The sequence below is a fragment of the Nelumbo nucifera genome, chromosome 6 (assembly GCF_055504915.1).
Source record: "Nelumbo nucifera cultivar China Antique chromosome 6, China Antique-T2T, whole genome shotgun sequence".
NCBI lineage: Eukaryota > Viridiplantae > Streptophyta > Magnoliopsida > Proteales > Nelumbonaceae > Nelumbo > Nelumbo nucifera.
This window is the reverse complement of record NC_142654.1, coordinates 15,918,065-15,933,558: the sequence shown is the minus strand read 5'-3', so window position 1 is coordinate 15,933,558 and position 15,494 is coordinate 15,918,065. Positions and strand designations below refer to the sequence as shown.

The window sequence follows — 15,494 nt, the reverse complement described above, 5'->3', positions numbered from 1 at the left end:
ACTTTGTGACGGCAAGGAGTGGTTGCAATAACCCCGAGAATACCACATTCTCAACTTTGTTTCTTTGCCATACATCCGCACTCCCGCATCCACTCCTTAGCCTCCTTTCTATAATCACATTTTTATGAAATCCATGGCTCTTGATCTTTACATAGTATACACCGAATGTCCTCCTATTGGGGCCAAATATACTGCTCTGGTTAGTAAGGTCCTGCACCTGTGTTGGGTGGTTTATGGGTTTGGGGGATCGGCTACCCTAGCCCTAGGGGTGAGCAAAAATAAACCAGAAAATCGAACCGACCGAAACCAAATTGAAAAATCGGTTAATCAAACTGGTTGGTTTGGTTTCGGTTCGATGTTTTAAAAAAACCGATAGTTTCGGTTAACCATTTAAAAAACCGGCGGTTAACTGAATCGACCGATATATATATATATATACAATAATAGATCTTTATATAATATTATATATTATATATTATATATTATTTTTTATTGTTTTTTGAAAATCTAATAAATGTCGAACTGAGACTTTTTAGTTCGCCTGGCGAACAACCAGACTTTTCAGCCAGACTTTTCCCTTTCCCTTTCTTTCCCTCCCTCTCGACTCTCACTCTCTCAGACTCATTCTTTTCCTCTCTCTCTCAACTCTCACTCTCTCGGACTCAGACTTAGACTCCCACTCTCCTAGAGTCCCAGTCCTAGTTTTCTTATTCGTTCTTCCCCAACGGACCAATGGGCAACGGCCTTCGATGCTCCCAAAATTACTTATGAATCGCAATAACTTTATAGACGGCCTTCGACGCTCCCAAAAATCAACGGATCAACGGGCAACAGCCTTCGGCGCTCCCAACTGCAATAGCTTCAATGGACCAATGGGTGATGGCCTTCGGCGCTCCCAAAAATAAATTTTCTTCTTCGTTCTTCCCCAGTCTCTGAGCTCTTTGTGTTTCTCCCACTCTCCCACTCTCTTAGACTCCCACTCTCCTTGTCTCCGGTTACTTTAAAAAAAAAAATAAAAAAACTGAATCACAGTTAACCGATCCACCGATCTATCGGTTAACCGGTTGCATCGGTTCAGTTTCGATTTGATTAAATGTAAAAACCGAACAAGTCAATTCGATCTAGAAAATCACCCCATGGTTCAGTTAACCGAACCTTGAACACCCCTACCTAGCCCCTTTAAAAAAATTAAAAAAGAATGTAATTGTTCAAACATCCTCCCACAATAAGGAGATAGGTGGGACTCATACTGTATGTTTTTACTAGCAGAATCGATGATATAATTTTAAATAGAACAGATTGACAAAACAGGATTCATGTTGCCGATCTCATATAATTGGGATAAGGCATGGATGAGGGGTCGCGCTACCCCCGTTTTGGGTAGCACCTCCTGGTTTTATAAAAAAAAAAATTGACAAAATCCCATATAATTGGGATAAGGCATGGACGACGATGAAGATGTTGCATTTCACTACAATTTTAAGCTGGATCCCGATCTGACGGTCAAAATTTGGCTCTATAAGGGTGATTATTTCTGGCCTATACATACTAAGGATAAATCTATGATGCCGGAAAGGTACGATACCGGTATTCGAAGTTTGTAGTTTGTAAGCCCAGAGGTCGATCCGGCCCAGAACAGCCCATGGGCCGTGGTCATGCCTCCATTCTCCAAAGTCCAAACGCGCCTTGAGAGGGATTAATCAAGGAGTGGAAGGAATTTTCTGGTAACAAGCAGCATCAATCCGAGGATATTGGCATCAGAACTGAAATTGGAATTGGATCTCTTCACTTTCCTGGTAAGGTTGCTCTGTCTCTCCGCTTACCTTCATCTTCTATCTTCCTTTTGAATACCCTAAACCTTATTACTGATCTACTGCTTCACCTCCTCTTGTGATTTCTTTAAGAATGTAATATAATACAATTTCTACTAACCATCTGATTCCCACCCCCCCAAAAAAAAAATCTGAAAAATACATTGTCATGGATGTCCACAGAAACCCACAATCCAGTCAAAGAAACCACTCTTGGATCTTGAAATTGAAATCGTATGCATTCTGGGTATCAGCTATTTTGGTTATTCTTCTATCTCTCTCTTTCAGTTTCACCAAAACAAACCATTTCAAGCTCCGGTATCTGAAATTAACTCTTTCATCCCACCCTCTAAACCCCACCCCGATACTCAGACGTTTCGGGTTTCTTCCTTCAGACCAGCATGCCAGAGAGAAACCAAAATCCAATGCCATGCTCCCTTACTGCGTTTTATGGATGGCTCCCTTCCTTTCTGGAGGTGGGTACAGCTCAGAAGCTTGGGCTTATATCACTGCTCTGCACGAAAACATGAAAGACCCTATATTCAGATTGGGGATTGACCAACATGGGGATTTGGAAAGTCTTGAATTCTGGGATGGTTTGCCAAATGATCTTAAAAGTCTAGCTTATGAGCTTTACAATACAAAATGTAGAATGAATGAGACGATCGTGATTTGTCATAGTGAGCCAGGAGCTTGGCATCCTCCTCTTTTTGAGACTTTACCTTGTCCGCCCACTGGTTACAAGGAACCAATGTTCGTTATTGGTCGGACCATGTTTGAAAGTGATAGGGTCAACCCAGACCATGTCAAGCGGTGTAACAGAATGGATTCTGTTTGGGTTCCTACCGACTTCCATGTCTCTTCATTTATTCAAAGTGGGGTTGAATCCTCGAAGGTAGTAAAGATGGTCCAACCCGTTGATGTGAAGTTCTTCGATCCTTCAAAGTATGAGCCATTGCTTGCTTACAGAGGAGAGCTTATTCCAGGCTCAAGTTCAGATTTACCTCAAAAGAACAAGGATTTTGTTTTTCTCAGTATTTTTAAGTGGGAGTACAGGAAAGGATGGGATGTCTTATTGAGATCATACTTGAAGGAGTTCTCTCGGAGGGATGGTGTTGCTTTGTACCTTCTAACAAATCCTTACCATTCTGATAGGAATTTTGGGAATAAGATTTTGGATTTCGTAGAAAATTCTGGTATTGAGGAACCAGCTGGTGGGTGGGCTGCAGTTTATTTGATCGATTCACACATACCTCAGATGGATCTCCCTAGAGTCTATATGGCTGCTGATGCATTTGTTCTCCCATCAAGGGGAGAAGGATGGGGTCGGCCAATTGTGGAGGCCATGGCGATGTCTTTGCCAGTGATCACAACAAATTGGTCTGGCCCAACTGAATATTTGACAGAGAAGAACAGTTATCCATTGCATGTGGACAGAATGAGTGAAGTAACAGAAGGCCCATTCAAGGGTCATCTTTGGGCTGAACCTTCTGTTGATAAGCTTAGAGTTCTAATGAGGCATGTGATGAACAATCCTGAAGAGGCTAGAGAAAAGGGGAGGAAGGCAAGGGAAGACATGATCAGGAGATTCTCTCCTGAGATTGTTGCTGGAATTGTTGTTGATCAGATTCGTGAAGTTTTTGACCAGATGAGTTAGAGACTTGGAGTCTATTTGTTTTCATTGAAGTTGATTTGCAACAGAGATAAGAAAGCAGTAATGAGTTTTTTTTTGTGAGATTGTTACTGGAATTTTTATTGATTAGATGTGTAAGCTTTTAACAGCACGAACTAGAGCCTATTTTTTTTCCATGGAGTTTGGTTTGTGACAGGGAAAAGAAAGCAATGACAAGACGCTTTTAACCAAATGAGTTAAGAGTCTATTTGTTTCCAATGAAGTTTGGTTTGTGACAGGGAAAAGAAAGCAATGACAAGGCTTCATGAAGCTTTTAACCAAATGAGTTAAGAGTGTATTTGTTTCCAATGAAGTTTGATTTGTAACAGGGATAAAAAAGCAGTAATGAGATTCTCTCTTGAGATTGTTGCTGGATATTTATTCATCAGATCTGTAAGGTTTATAACAGCATGAGCTAGAGTCTATTTTTTTTTTCCATGGAGTTTGATTTGTGAAAGGGAAAAGAAAGCAGTAACAAGTCTTCTGTAGGTGGAGAAAATCGATATATATTTTGCATTTTTTGAAATGGAGGTATCTAGATCAGTCTAAAAACAAAAAGAAGAAAAAGGAATAAAAGTTTAAGTTGGAAGATTATTGAAATTTTGAATATTAATTATTTTCAGTCACCAAGTTAATTGAATTATAATTTATAACAGCAGAACTTAGCAAGAAGCCAAGAAGCAGTTGATTACAGGATGGGTGCTGAAAGAAATGCAAAGAAAGGGTGGAAACTTTCAAATATTAGTATTGTAGACCTGTAGAAGTCTGTTCAGTTCATTTTCTTCTTTCCAGTTCTTGTGAAGAACTTACCTTAGGGGTCTTCTCCAACATGAATGTTCTTATTTCTCTTTTTTCTAAAACATGCCACATCTGCAAAAAAATGAAAACATCTTCTTTAATATGTATTTTCTATTTTTTTTTTTCTGAGAACAAAGTGAAAACCAGAATATAAAGAAAAACCATCATCCTCATCATCTGGATTGGCTACATGAATCCTGTTTTTCCATTTAATTCTGTTTAATGCCATATCCATTGTTAAATTATGAGCTCTTAAATCATTTCTTACTACTTTGACCCATGGCCTTTTTGGTATGCCCCTAGCCCTTCTAGCCCCTTGAACTTGTAACAGAATGCTTCTTCTTACAGGTTATGTAGGTGGTTTTATATGCACATGACCATACCATCTTAGTCCACTTCCTCTCATTTTGTCACCCATTGGAGCTACTCTTGTGTTCCTTCGAATAACTTCATTTCTAACTCTATCCTTTCTAGTTTTTCCACTCATCCATCTCAGCATATGTGCGTCTACCAAACTCATTTTTTTGAACATGTTTCTTGACTGCCCAACACTCTGCTCCATATTACATAATTGGCATTGCAACAGTTTTATAGAATTTTCCTATTAATCTAAGTGATATTTGACTATTTGCCTATCACAAAAGACTTCAAATGCACCCCTTCATTTTGGTCATCCTGCCCTAATTCTATGGGAAACATCCTCCTCAATCTTTCCCTTGTTATGAATTGTCGAACCAAAGTACCGGAAAAGGTCAAATTAAATTCTCTAGTCTCCAATCCTAAGTGTACCCTGATTTGCACTCTTATTAATATTAAATTTACATAGCATATATTCTGTTTTAGTATAAATAAAAATAAAATAATAAAATAAAAAAAGATGAGCTAATATCCATTCCATCAGAATTTTTATTTGAATATTGTATGCTTTATGAATCCTAATACCATACCACTTGAGGAAAATATGTTTTTGAAGCAAGAAATTCATGAACATGTTTCTGGTTTAAGTTTTGGAAACAAGTCATACACTAGACAATTAAGATTAAAAAAAAAATCAATGTTTTTGCAAACCAAGTTAGGGACCTCTGTTTTTGGAACTCACCAAATGAAGATTACATTGGAGAACACCCCTTTTATCTTCACTTAGTTGATTTCAACTTATAAACCATAATATTTTTCCTTTTGATCATTTTGTTTCATTCATGCAACTTTGCATCTTACTTCTTGTATCCCTTACCATTTCTTTATGGGATGTAGTCCAAGGCATCTCCATTCATCCCATTGGTGTTCTCACAGGCTGATCTAATTCTTTTTCAAGCATGATATTTTGCTTTCAACTTCCATTTGATCTTCTTTTGTTGGATTTGCCTTAAGTTAAAGAGTGTTTGTAAAGCAATATTGGTGGTGGTTTCTCAATGAAGATCTGTTTTAGGCTTTTAGCTCATGGGTTGCATGGGAGCATATAAAGCCAAGGCTCCTTAAATTTTGTCTTTGGTTTCCCACTAGGAGTTCTCTTAGGAAAATCCAAATGGAAAATGATTATCATGGTGATCCAAGAGGTGCCTTATTGTTCTATGTGGTTTGGACCACTATGGGAAGACAACATAGTTTTCCTACACTTCTCTTATGTTTGAACAAGGATTTTAAGCTGAAGCATGGTGGTTTCCATTTTCCAGACAAATAATTCTGTTGGAGAAATGATATCCTCCATTCTAACAAATCACAATTCGATGATTGGACAATCCTACTCTTTTTCAGATATGCTACCTAGACAAGGAAAACACGCTACTGGACAGGGTGCCAGGTGGAATTTACAAAAAAAAAAAAGAGTTGAAATATCCAAGACATTATGTCATAATTATATGTTTGTACATGTATCCAGGTATCATAGATTTTTGGTGCCAAATGTTGGGAGAAAAGGTCATTGATGGAGACTGAAGTAAGGAGTGGGACAAACCTTCTAGTTGACTGTTATTCTAATCCTTAAGTGGCTTTTTATCTACCAAAGCACTTGATATTAATGGTGTGAAACTGAAATATGATTTGTTGGTTCCAAATATTGTATTTACCTTGCATACCACCATAGAAGGCGATAGAAAGAGGAAGTCATGGAAGTAAGAGATATGAGAGGCTGATGTTCCAAAGAAAAGCTGCACAGCTCCATGAAGTGCTCCATAGATATGCAAAACAGCTAAGATAATATGTTATGGTTGTTTATCACATGCCGAATAGGCTAATCCCTGTTATAATTCTGGTAAAATGGTAATGCATGCAGTCAATCCCAAGGTAGTATATAATTAATTATTATGAAAATATTTGAATGCTCCTCACAAAGCTACACTTGGCACATCAACAATAAAATATAAATATGAAGCATGCAATTGAATTTGTATCAGTATTGCTAGTATACTTATGCTTTTTTTTTCTACCATGCCAATTTATATGACATCACAAAGTTGTATTGTGTCACTACTCACTATCAATAGATAGATATATCCCACTTATCCTTCTTTTATTTTTCTTTTATGATTTAATTGCCTACAAATCCTTTTAATTTGAAAAGATTGAAAGTCATGTTATTTGAACCATGTTAACATAACTAACCAAATAACTGAATAAGTATTCTCTATTGTGTATTGATAATTGTGGGCATCAAAATGCCATTAGAATATTGTAATGGAGTAATTATTTTCTGAAGCCATAAAAAAGAAAGTGAAAATGAGAATGTGATTAAATAACAACAACAATAGGAGAGATGGTTAGCAGGGACAAGTAGTTGATTACAGGGTGATTGCTCCAACAAAATGCAAATGGTCAAGAGATCAGAAGTTCAAGAAGCAGTTTCTCTTCTGCCCTAAGGGCTTTTATAGGGACACACATTAGGTCGGGCATACCCGCCACTGGGCTCCTGCCATAGCCGTTACCTGCCAGGGCTGCGCAGGTGGCCGTTGTGGCGTACGCCTCGCCTGGGTGAGTGACACGTTTCCAAAGTGGCAGGCACGCCTTTGCCTGCTGAGAGACGTGGACACAGACTGTCGAAAGGACTGGGACTGCATCGTCAGTAGAGGATATGGCGCAGTCTGACCAGTACGGTTTGTCAGTCGAAATCTTCCTGAAGAGCGCTAGTGCGGCTCGTTCGCGAGCTATTTTGTGGCGAGCTTGAAACACTCCAGGATTACCCTTAGTGGAATTGTTCCTTGGAATGACTTGTCTGCTAGGGAGCTCGGGCGAGCTAATAACTTTAGCTCGCGAGCTACAGTTGCCTCGGAGTATCTCTTCAAAGATAGCACGGGGAACCCGGAGTTCGCGTCGCGGCGGACTCCTCCCCTCGTGAGCTGTAACGTAGCGGACTGTTTCGTGGGCCCGTCACTTGGTCGCACCGGGCTTCAACGCTGGGCTGTCGCTCATGCTAAGTCAGCGTCTATGTGTCACCGTTTCATAGGTTGGGTCAAATCATCCTTCATCAATTGCCCCCCACTCCTCGAGCTAAGAGTACCGCCTTAGCGCGGGGAGTTTATGAAGCGCTAGGGACTGATTTGACCGAAATTCAAACTTGATTGACTGCCCTCATTAAATGCATTTGCGGGAATCAAGAGATTTTCTGACTTTCCTGACTTTTTGGATTTCGAAAACGTGCTGAGGTGGCTTTTAACTCCGAACGTCGTGCGGCTGCGACTACCTTAATTATGGAAGACGTGCCGCCAATCGCCTTCGGTTTTCAGAAGGCGTGCGGTCAGGGCGCCCGCGGGCCGTTGGATCTGCTTTGATCCGGGCCGTCAATTTGAAAGGGTGGAGACTATAAATAGGGGGCCCCCTCGGGCCTCATTCTCTCCCACGCCATCTTGCTGTCTTTGGATTCTGAGGTCGCGCACTTCACCTAGTCTACCCGAATTCCTCAGTTTGCTTCGTTCCGTCTACTCTAGTGAGTCCCAATCGCTATCAGCCATGTCTGGGTACCCATACCACACCTATCACAGGGGCGATAGCCAGGATGATGATTCTCCCTCGAGCTTGGGGGGAGCCTGGGAGCAGATCCCGGAGGCTCGGGAAGCCTCTGGCGACATAGCATCTACTTCTAGGGGGAGGCCGCTGGTCGCCCCGCGCTACTCCCACACCGAAGTCTGTAGGGAACTTCATAGCCAGATGGTAGGTGGAGACCACCGCCCGCAGGACATGGGTGATTGGTCGACCTATTATGGCATTGTAGGGGGAGGGGGTCGCGACCACCAGGAAGTCATGTTTGAAACTGACCACACAAGGCCACGTGCCGACCTCCTCAGGTACTGTTATTTTCCCAAGGGGACGGACCTCTTCTCCGCTGAAGCCCACCAAAGGAGTGTCTATAGGCTTCAGGTCGCTTCTCTGCAACTGAAGCTGGTCGAGCGCAGCTTTGAAGAGGATGTCGGCTGAGTTGCCTGAGTCAACGAGTACGCGCTTGACCTCGAAGTCGTTGATTCTTAGCTTTATTATGAGCGCATCATCGTGGGGATAGTCTTCTGTGAAGAAAATTGGGTCTCCCGTCTTCGGCCTCTTTGGGGGGTTCTGCTCTTCCCGGGTGGCCTCACGAACTAACATCCGAGCTGCTGTTGAAGTGCAACCCGCAACGATCGAACCTCCCACTATCTTGTGGATGGTCCCCCGAACTGGCCTCTCCTCCTGAGGTTGCCTCTGCGGTTGTTCGGCCAGCCTGCTGCTGGACTCGGGAGCATCCTTTCCGTGCTCCCCTTGCCAACCTGCTCTATTACTATTATTATTATTTTGTACAAAGTTTCTCAAATATCTGCGACGGATGAGCTCCTCTATCTCGTCGCGGAGGTTTTTACAACTCTCGGTACTGTGACCGTGATCTTTGTGAAAACTGCAATACAAACTCTTATTTCTTTCATTGGGATTTCCCCTCAAACGGGGTGGCCACTTCATGTACGGGGGCGTCCTTGATCGCCATCAGGATTTCGGCCCGTTTCGCGTTCAGTGGGGTGTAATCAGCTCGGTCCGCTACAGGAGCTCGGAACAATTGACCTGGCTTTGCCCCCCGAACTATATCCTTTTTCTTTCGGTTGTCCCCTTGATTGGAGGACTCTAATTCTCTCTTTCTTTTTTTGGGCGCGCCCTCGCCCTTCTGGTTGATCTCCTCTTCGGTGGCTATGAACCTGTCTGTGAGCTTCAGAAACTCGGTTATGGTCGCTGGCTGGTTGATGACCATGTGCCATTTGAACTCTTTGTGTGTCACGCCTTGGCTGCTGCAAGGCGTACGGCGGGGTCCAGGCGCGGTATCTGCATACAAGCATCGTTGAACCGCTTGATATAGCCTCGGATGGACTCTCCCTCTCTTTGCACTATGCTGAGGAGGCTTTCTTCAATTCGCGGGCACCGTTTGCTAGTGACGAAGTGGGACGTGAAGGCTTGTGCGAACTGCGCCCAACTTCTTATCGACCCAGGTGCCAAGTTCCGGTACCACGTGCGGGCTGCTCCCCTAAAAGTAGTGGAGAAGGCCACGCACATGCACGACTCGCTGGCTCTCGCCAGGTGCATCTGTGACTGAAAGGCATCTACGTGATCATTTGGGTCAAACGACCCGTCATACTTGTCAAGAGGGGGGAGCTTGAAGTCTTTGGGCATTGGGACTGCCAGGAGTTGGGAAGACAGGGGGGATGGAACTGAGAGGAGGGGAGCTTTGACTTCGGCCGAGCTCACCTCTTCTTTGCCCCCGAGCCCGGGCAAATCGCAGGTAACAGATCGGCGAGCTCGGCGGCGGTGCCTCTGCTTCTTGGTGGGCTCGGCGTTCGTGCTGCTCACCTCTGCGCTGTCCGGAATGGTTTGTGCATGAAGTAGCCCGGTCTGCTGGTGATGGCTGCGGACAGAGGGGTCTTGTTTGGAGTCTGTTGCCAGGATCTCGAACCGGTTCTCAAAGAGCGGAGTTTCAAGCTTCGACTGCCGAGGTGATGTAGACCTGGCGAGCTGGGGTCCTCCCGACCTGTCCGCTCGCGGCGAGACCGGGGTAGCCGGTCTCTCTCGTCTGCCGCGGGGGGAGGCCTGATTTTTTGGGAGGTTTTGAGGGGCCTCTCCTTGGCCAGAGGGGCGCTCGCCCTGGCGGCGAGACTTAGCTTGCTGCGGGGCTGGGTGCCGGGGCGGGGACTGCGGCTGCTGAAGCTGAGGTTGAGGCAGCTGGGGGAATTGTTGCTGATACTGATACTGGGAGACCTGGTGCAGTACGTGTTGTTGATAGAGCTGAAGTTGTTGGAACTGTTGCATTTGGGCCTGCATGGCCCGCATGCACTGCACCAAGTCCTCCAGTTGGTTCGGGCTGGCCGCTGGAGGCACGACTGAAGGTTTGGTGAACGTCGTTCCGACAGTAGTAGGGAGTGGGGCGATGACAAGTGCGACTGTGAGAGGCACATTCAAGCTGGGGATTCCGTCCGCCGAGAGGGGGACGGTGAACTGTCCGATACAGACAGTAGGAAGCTGGGGTTGTTCCCTGGAGTTATCCATTTCCGCGCTTCGTCCAACGTTGCTAGAGGAAGCCATGAGTGTTGGATTTTTTCAAGGAAGAAGAGAACTGTGAAAGTTTAGAGAGAAAGGCCTTTTGAAGCGATTCCCACAGACGGCGCCAAATGATGTAGCGCAATCCGGTCACTCCTAGCTGGCACTCGTGTGGCTCCTGGAAGATACTTGAGATGGGGAAGAATAAGAAGAATCCCTTGGGGGTCTGCCCGGCGGGGACACTTCGATGCTTAAGTCAGTACTCGGTAGAAGCAAGGAAAAGGCGAAAGGCTAAGAGTGCAGATAGCGCGTTACCACTATATTCAAGAGATCAGAAGTTCAAGAAGCAGTTTCTCTTCTGCCCTAAGGGCTTTTATAGGGACACACATTAGGTCGGGCATACCCGCCACTGGGCTCCTGCCATAGCCGTTACCTGCCAGGGCTGCGCAGGTGGCCGTTGTGGCGTACGCCTCGCCCGGGTGAGTGACACGTTTCCAAAGTGGCAGGCACGCCTTTGCCTGCTGAGAGACGTGGACGCAGACTGTCGAAAGGACTGGGACTGCGCCGTCAGTAGAGGATATGGCGCAGTCTGACCGGTACGGTTTGTCAGTCGGAAGCTTCCTGAAGAGCGCTAGTGCGGCTCGTTCGCGAGCTATTTTGTGGCGAGCTTGAAACACTCTAGGATTACCCTTAGTGGAATTGTTCCTCGGAATGACTTGTCTGCTAGGGAGCTCGGGCGAGCTAATAACTTTAGCTTGCGAGCTACAGTTGCCTCGGAGTATCTCTTCAAAGATAGCGCGGGGAACCCGGAGTTCGTGTCGCGGCGGACTCCTCCCCTCGTGAGCTGTAACGTAGCGGACTGTTTCATGGGCCCGTCACTTGGTCGCATCGGGCTTCAACGCTGGGCTGTCGCTCATGCTAAGTCGGCGTCTACGTGTCACCGTTTCATAGGTTGGGTCAAATCATCCTTCATCAAATTTTATTAGAAACCATCATGCAAATAGTACAACAGCTCCCTAGCCTCACTGAGATTGGCTAGGAAAGCAGATCAGATTACAAACTCCAAAGGGAATGGGATCTTAACAACTCAGACACATTCTGGTTTTTGAAATCAGAATTTACAGATGCCCAAGATATCAGTCTGCTAACAGCAGAAAGGATTAAATCTTCTGAACTCTTCACTTTGTTACAGAAGATTCTGTTGTTTCTTTCAGTCCAGATAGACCAGAGTTCAGCTGCAGGAACAGACTTCCAGACAATCTTTCCTTTTTTTCTTCAGGCCTTGGTCATTCCAGCAGCACATTAAGTCTTTGACTGAGCTCGGCACTTGTGGTCATAAATATCAACAGCTATCCAACATGACGACTTCAGCCATGGGTTTCTTGTCCCAAGAATCTGATTTCAAGTTTCTAAAGTTGTCTTTCTTGTTTCTTTAATTCTCTTTCATAGAAAGTGGGAACCAGAACCACATCAATTTGCTTCCTACCTCACTCCCAAACATTTAACCCTCCTCCTACCTCCATTGTCTTCCATATAAGGTGGGACTACACCATTTTACTTCCTTTTTTACATCTCACAAACAAATAAGACAAGGTCAAATCTGAAGCAAAAATAAACCAGAATTTACACTCAACCTATTTGCACTCCCATACATTTATATCACTGCAAATGAAATTTGCATTGCGACCAAACGAGCAGCGTATTGTCCAAAAATGTTAACACTAAAAAATATATAGGATAGGGAAGAAAGAAAGGGGTAAAAGAGTGAAATTGGGTTAAAGAATTAGGACCATTTGATAGCAGCTGAAGTGGCTGAATTGAATGACTTATCAAATTGCCAAAAAAAAAAAAAAAAGAACAGAAGCAATTGCAGCAATATAAAGAGAAAAGTAAAAAAGGTAAATATGTAGATTAAATAAAGTGTAAATAAGTCAAATTTAACTAATTTTCAAAAATCTTCTTAATATCCACGTAATTTTTAAGATGCATTCTCCCATTCAGCAAGTAGACCTCACTTGTACAAAAAAAAAACTACTAAACTAGGTCTAAGTTTATGGGCTTTAGTCTTATACATGGACATCTTGGTTGTGAACCCATAAATATGGGATTTCAGCCCATGGGTTTTTTGTTGGGATCCATCATGTATAAGATGTGTGGACACGGATTATGTTGAAAAAGAAGCTGTACCTTCTTTTTGTGGGATTAGAGCAGTTTGGGTTACACCTTCAAACAGAAGAAAACATATTGCCACCCAACTGCTTGTCTCTAATTTGTCATCTTTGCCACCCCTTCCGGATTGTGGTTCAATGTTCCAGACTGGTTCAACTGGCCGAGTGGAAGCAGGATAGTTGAACTTGAGACCAATAAAAATTATAAATAAATAAATAAAATCAAATCTTGCAAAACGTTGGATAGGCCATTTATTTCATTCAGGGAGCCACTTGAGATGGATGAACTGAATGGATTGAAGTTGAAGCCTTGACTCTTGAACAACTGTACCGAATGGACTGTTCCAAAAGGACATTACCCAATGTTTGTCCTGGCAATCTGGGGACTTGGGTGGGGTGATTCTAACCTTAGCATTTTATGCATGAGAACAAGATTTTACCCGAATGGACTGATCCACCTTCTCTTTAATGGATACACTGAAAGGGGGATAAACTCTGGTGGGATAAATCAAAATCGCTCTGTGCCTTTTACAAGTGACGAAATAAGCTAACATCCTTGTAGGTATGGTCATTCTTTCTAGTTATAAGGGTGCCCAATTCTAAAGACCAGAGTCACTGAACTTTGTGCTTTGCACTTTAGTCTCTTATTTGGTTTTTGGAAAATATTTTCTGAATAGTTAATTCTTCACTATTTTGGGCTGAAGACCAAATATTTATTTTTCCTCAAGAATTCTATGTGGGTATCCATTTGTATGGATTTTTGGAAGTTATTCTTAGACCTGCATTCCCCTCCTTCATGTTTACTTAGTCACAGTTGTATTTTCTTTTATGTAGGAAGAGTTTCTGTATGGGATTTGTCCTGGATCCATCTCACTTGGCATTTTTTCAGCCAACGTCCACTGGAAAGGCATTAGCATCCGCTTATAGTGGAACTGGGTCTTTCTTGGTCTACAAGAATGGTACTTGGAGCTGATGATTTTCTGAATGCTATAGTAGTTCTTTGATTCTTTATGAGGATTTTCCATGCAATTATTGCAGAATGTACTGCAATGTTCTGGCACCACTTCCTCAGTTTGGCTGGTTACAGTACAGTTGGGTTGTTCCAGAGCATATTCTGGACTTCTTATAATAGTGGCAAGGAAGAGGCTTAAGTAAAAGAGGTAAAGTTTACTGGCAAATGGTACATGCAATAACGTGGGGAGTTTGGAGGAAAGAAATAAGCGCCTTTTTGACAATGAGACCAGATCCCTTGAAGAATTCATCTATGATATTACTTACCTTTGTAATCTTTGGGCTGTTAATGCGGATTTGTTCAAAGGTTTCTCAGTTAATGAAATTAGCAGAAGTGCTTATACTCTTCTGTTCCTCCCACACTCTTCTCAAACCGTCTTTGATGGAAGCGCTTCAGGCAATCCTGGTTTAGCTGGCATTGGAGGCACTATAAGGGATGAAGGGGCAACATCTTTTGGGTTTACGGTGGTCAAATAGGCTTTGCTGACTCTACTAATGCCAAAGTGATGGCTGCTCTCACAGGAATTAGAATAGTGAAAAACTTAGATGTTCAGAATTTAACTGTTGCAGGCGATTCAGCAAATACCATAAATTGGCTAATGGACAAGGAGGGTGGACAATGGAGATTGAGTCATTACTTGGCAGAGGCTAGGGATTCTCTGGACTATTTAAATGCAAACCTGATCTGGATTCCGAGGGAGCTAAGTCCTATTGCAGATGGCTTAGCTAAATTTGGTGTTCTTTTGGAGGTTTTGTATGGTGATAGGCTTCTGCTTAAGTTTTTGGGGCTTCCCCTCTGTGTTGTACATCTCCTCATGTACTTCTCTTTTATCTGATGAAATCTGGCTAATTTTTCTCAAAAAAAAAAGAAAAAAGGAAAAAAAATGCAGAACATGGATCCTCCATCAATATAACCATTTTGATGAATGGTTGATGTCCCATTTCAATAATAAACATCAGGTTGAAAGGTCAAATTATAAGTTCTGGTGTAAGTGTTTGTGATGCATTCCTATATTTGGTTTCTATGTTAATTATTTTAATTAAAAAAATTGGAAATTTATTAGAATATGAATCTAATCATATCAAGCAACTTAGGGTTAGAGAAGAAATAATTCTGTTTAGGAAACAATCATCCTTGAAGTGATTTAGATTTTAGAACTGTCCCCTGTGAAGGGGATACCATTTGCAGAACTGAATTATAACAAATTGAATTTGAATTCAGACAACGGATACAATTTGCAGCCCTATCTTTTATACCCATTGCTCTATATTTATTTATTTTTATGAGATCACAAAATTTGGTATTAGGGTCATGTTTGCAACCATGAAATAAGTAGATTGCTCAACATGATCGTAGCTCTACGGGAGGATAATGATAAATTGCAAAAGGCCCTTGTTAAAGTTTTTAGAAGCTGTCTGTTCTTGAATAAAAAAATGAGAATAATGAGAAGGCAATACCAAGAAAAGCTCCAAAAACATAGGGCTGCAGAATTTATTAAATTTAATCCGATTTGAATTTGAAACCGAGTTGGATTTGAAAATGCGATCCTATTAATC

At 42.8% G+C, this 15,494-nt stretch overlaps 1 protein-coding gene and 1 long non-coding RNA gene across 2 annotated transcripts; both read left to right on the top strand.

The window, feature by feature from the left end:
• Window positions 1–1,453: 1,453 nt before the first annotated feature.
• On the top strand, window positions 1,454–14,911 carry LOC148790623 (uncharacterized). Its single transcript, XR_016077203.1, has 2 exons — window positions 1,454–1,796; window positions 13,761–14,911. It is a non-coding gene; the product is annotated as an uncharacterized LOC148790623 (long non-coding RNA).
• Window positions 1,981–4,007, top strand: LOC104590100 (UDP-Glycosyltransferase superfamily protein). The gene has a single exon (XM_010248638.2). It carries the CDS (start codon window positions 1,981–1,983, stop codon window positions 3,466–3,468), a length of 1,488 nt encoding a protein of 495 aa, XP_010246940.1. The 3' UTR covers window positions 3,469–4,007.
• Window positions 14,912–15,494: the final 583 nt, after the last annotated feature.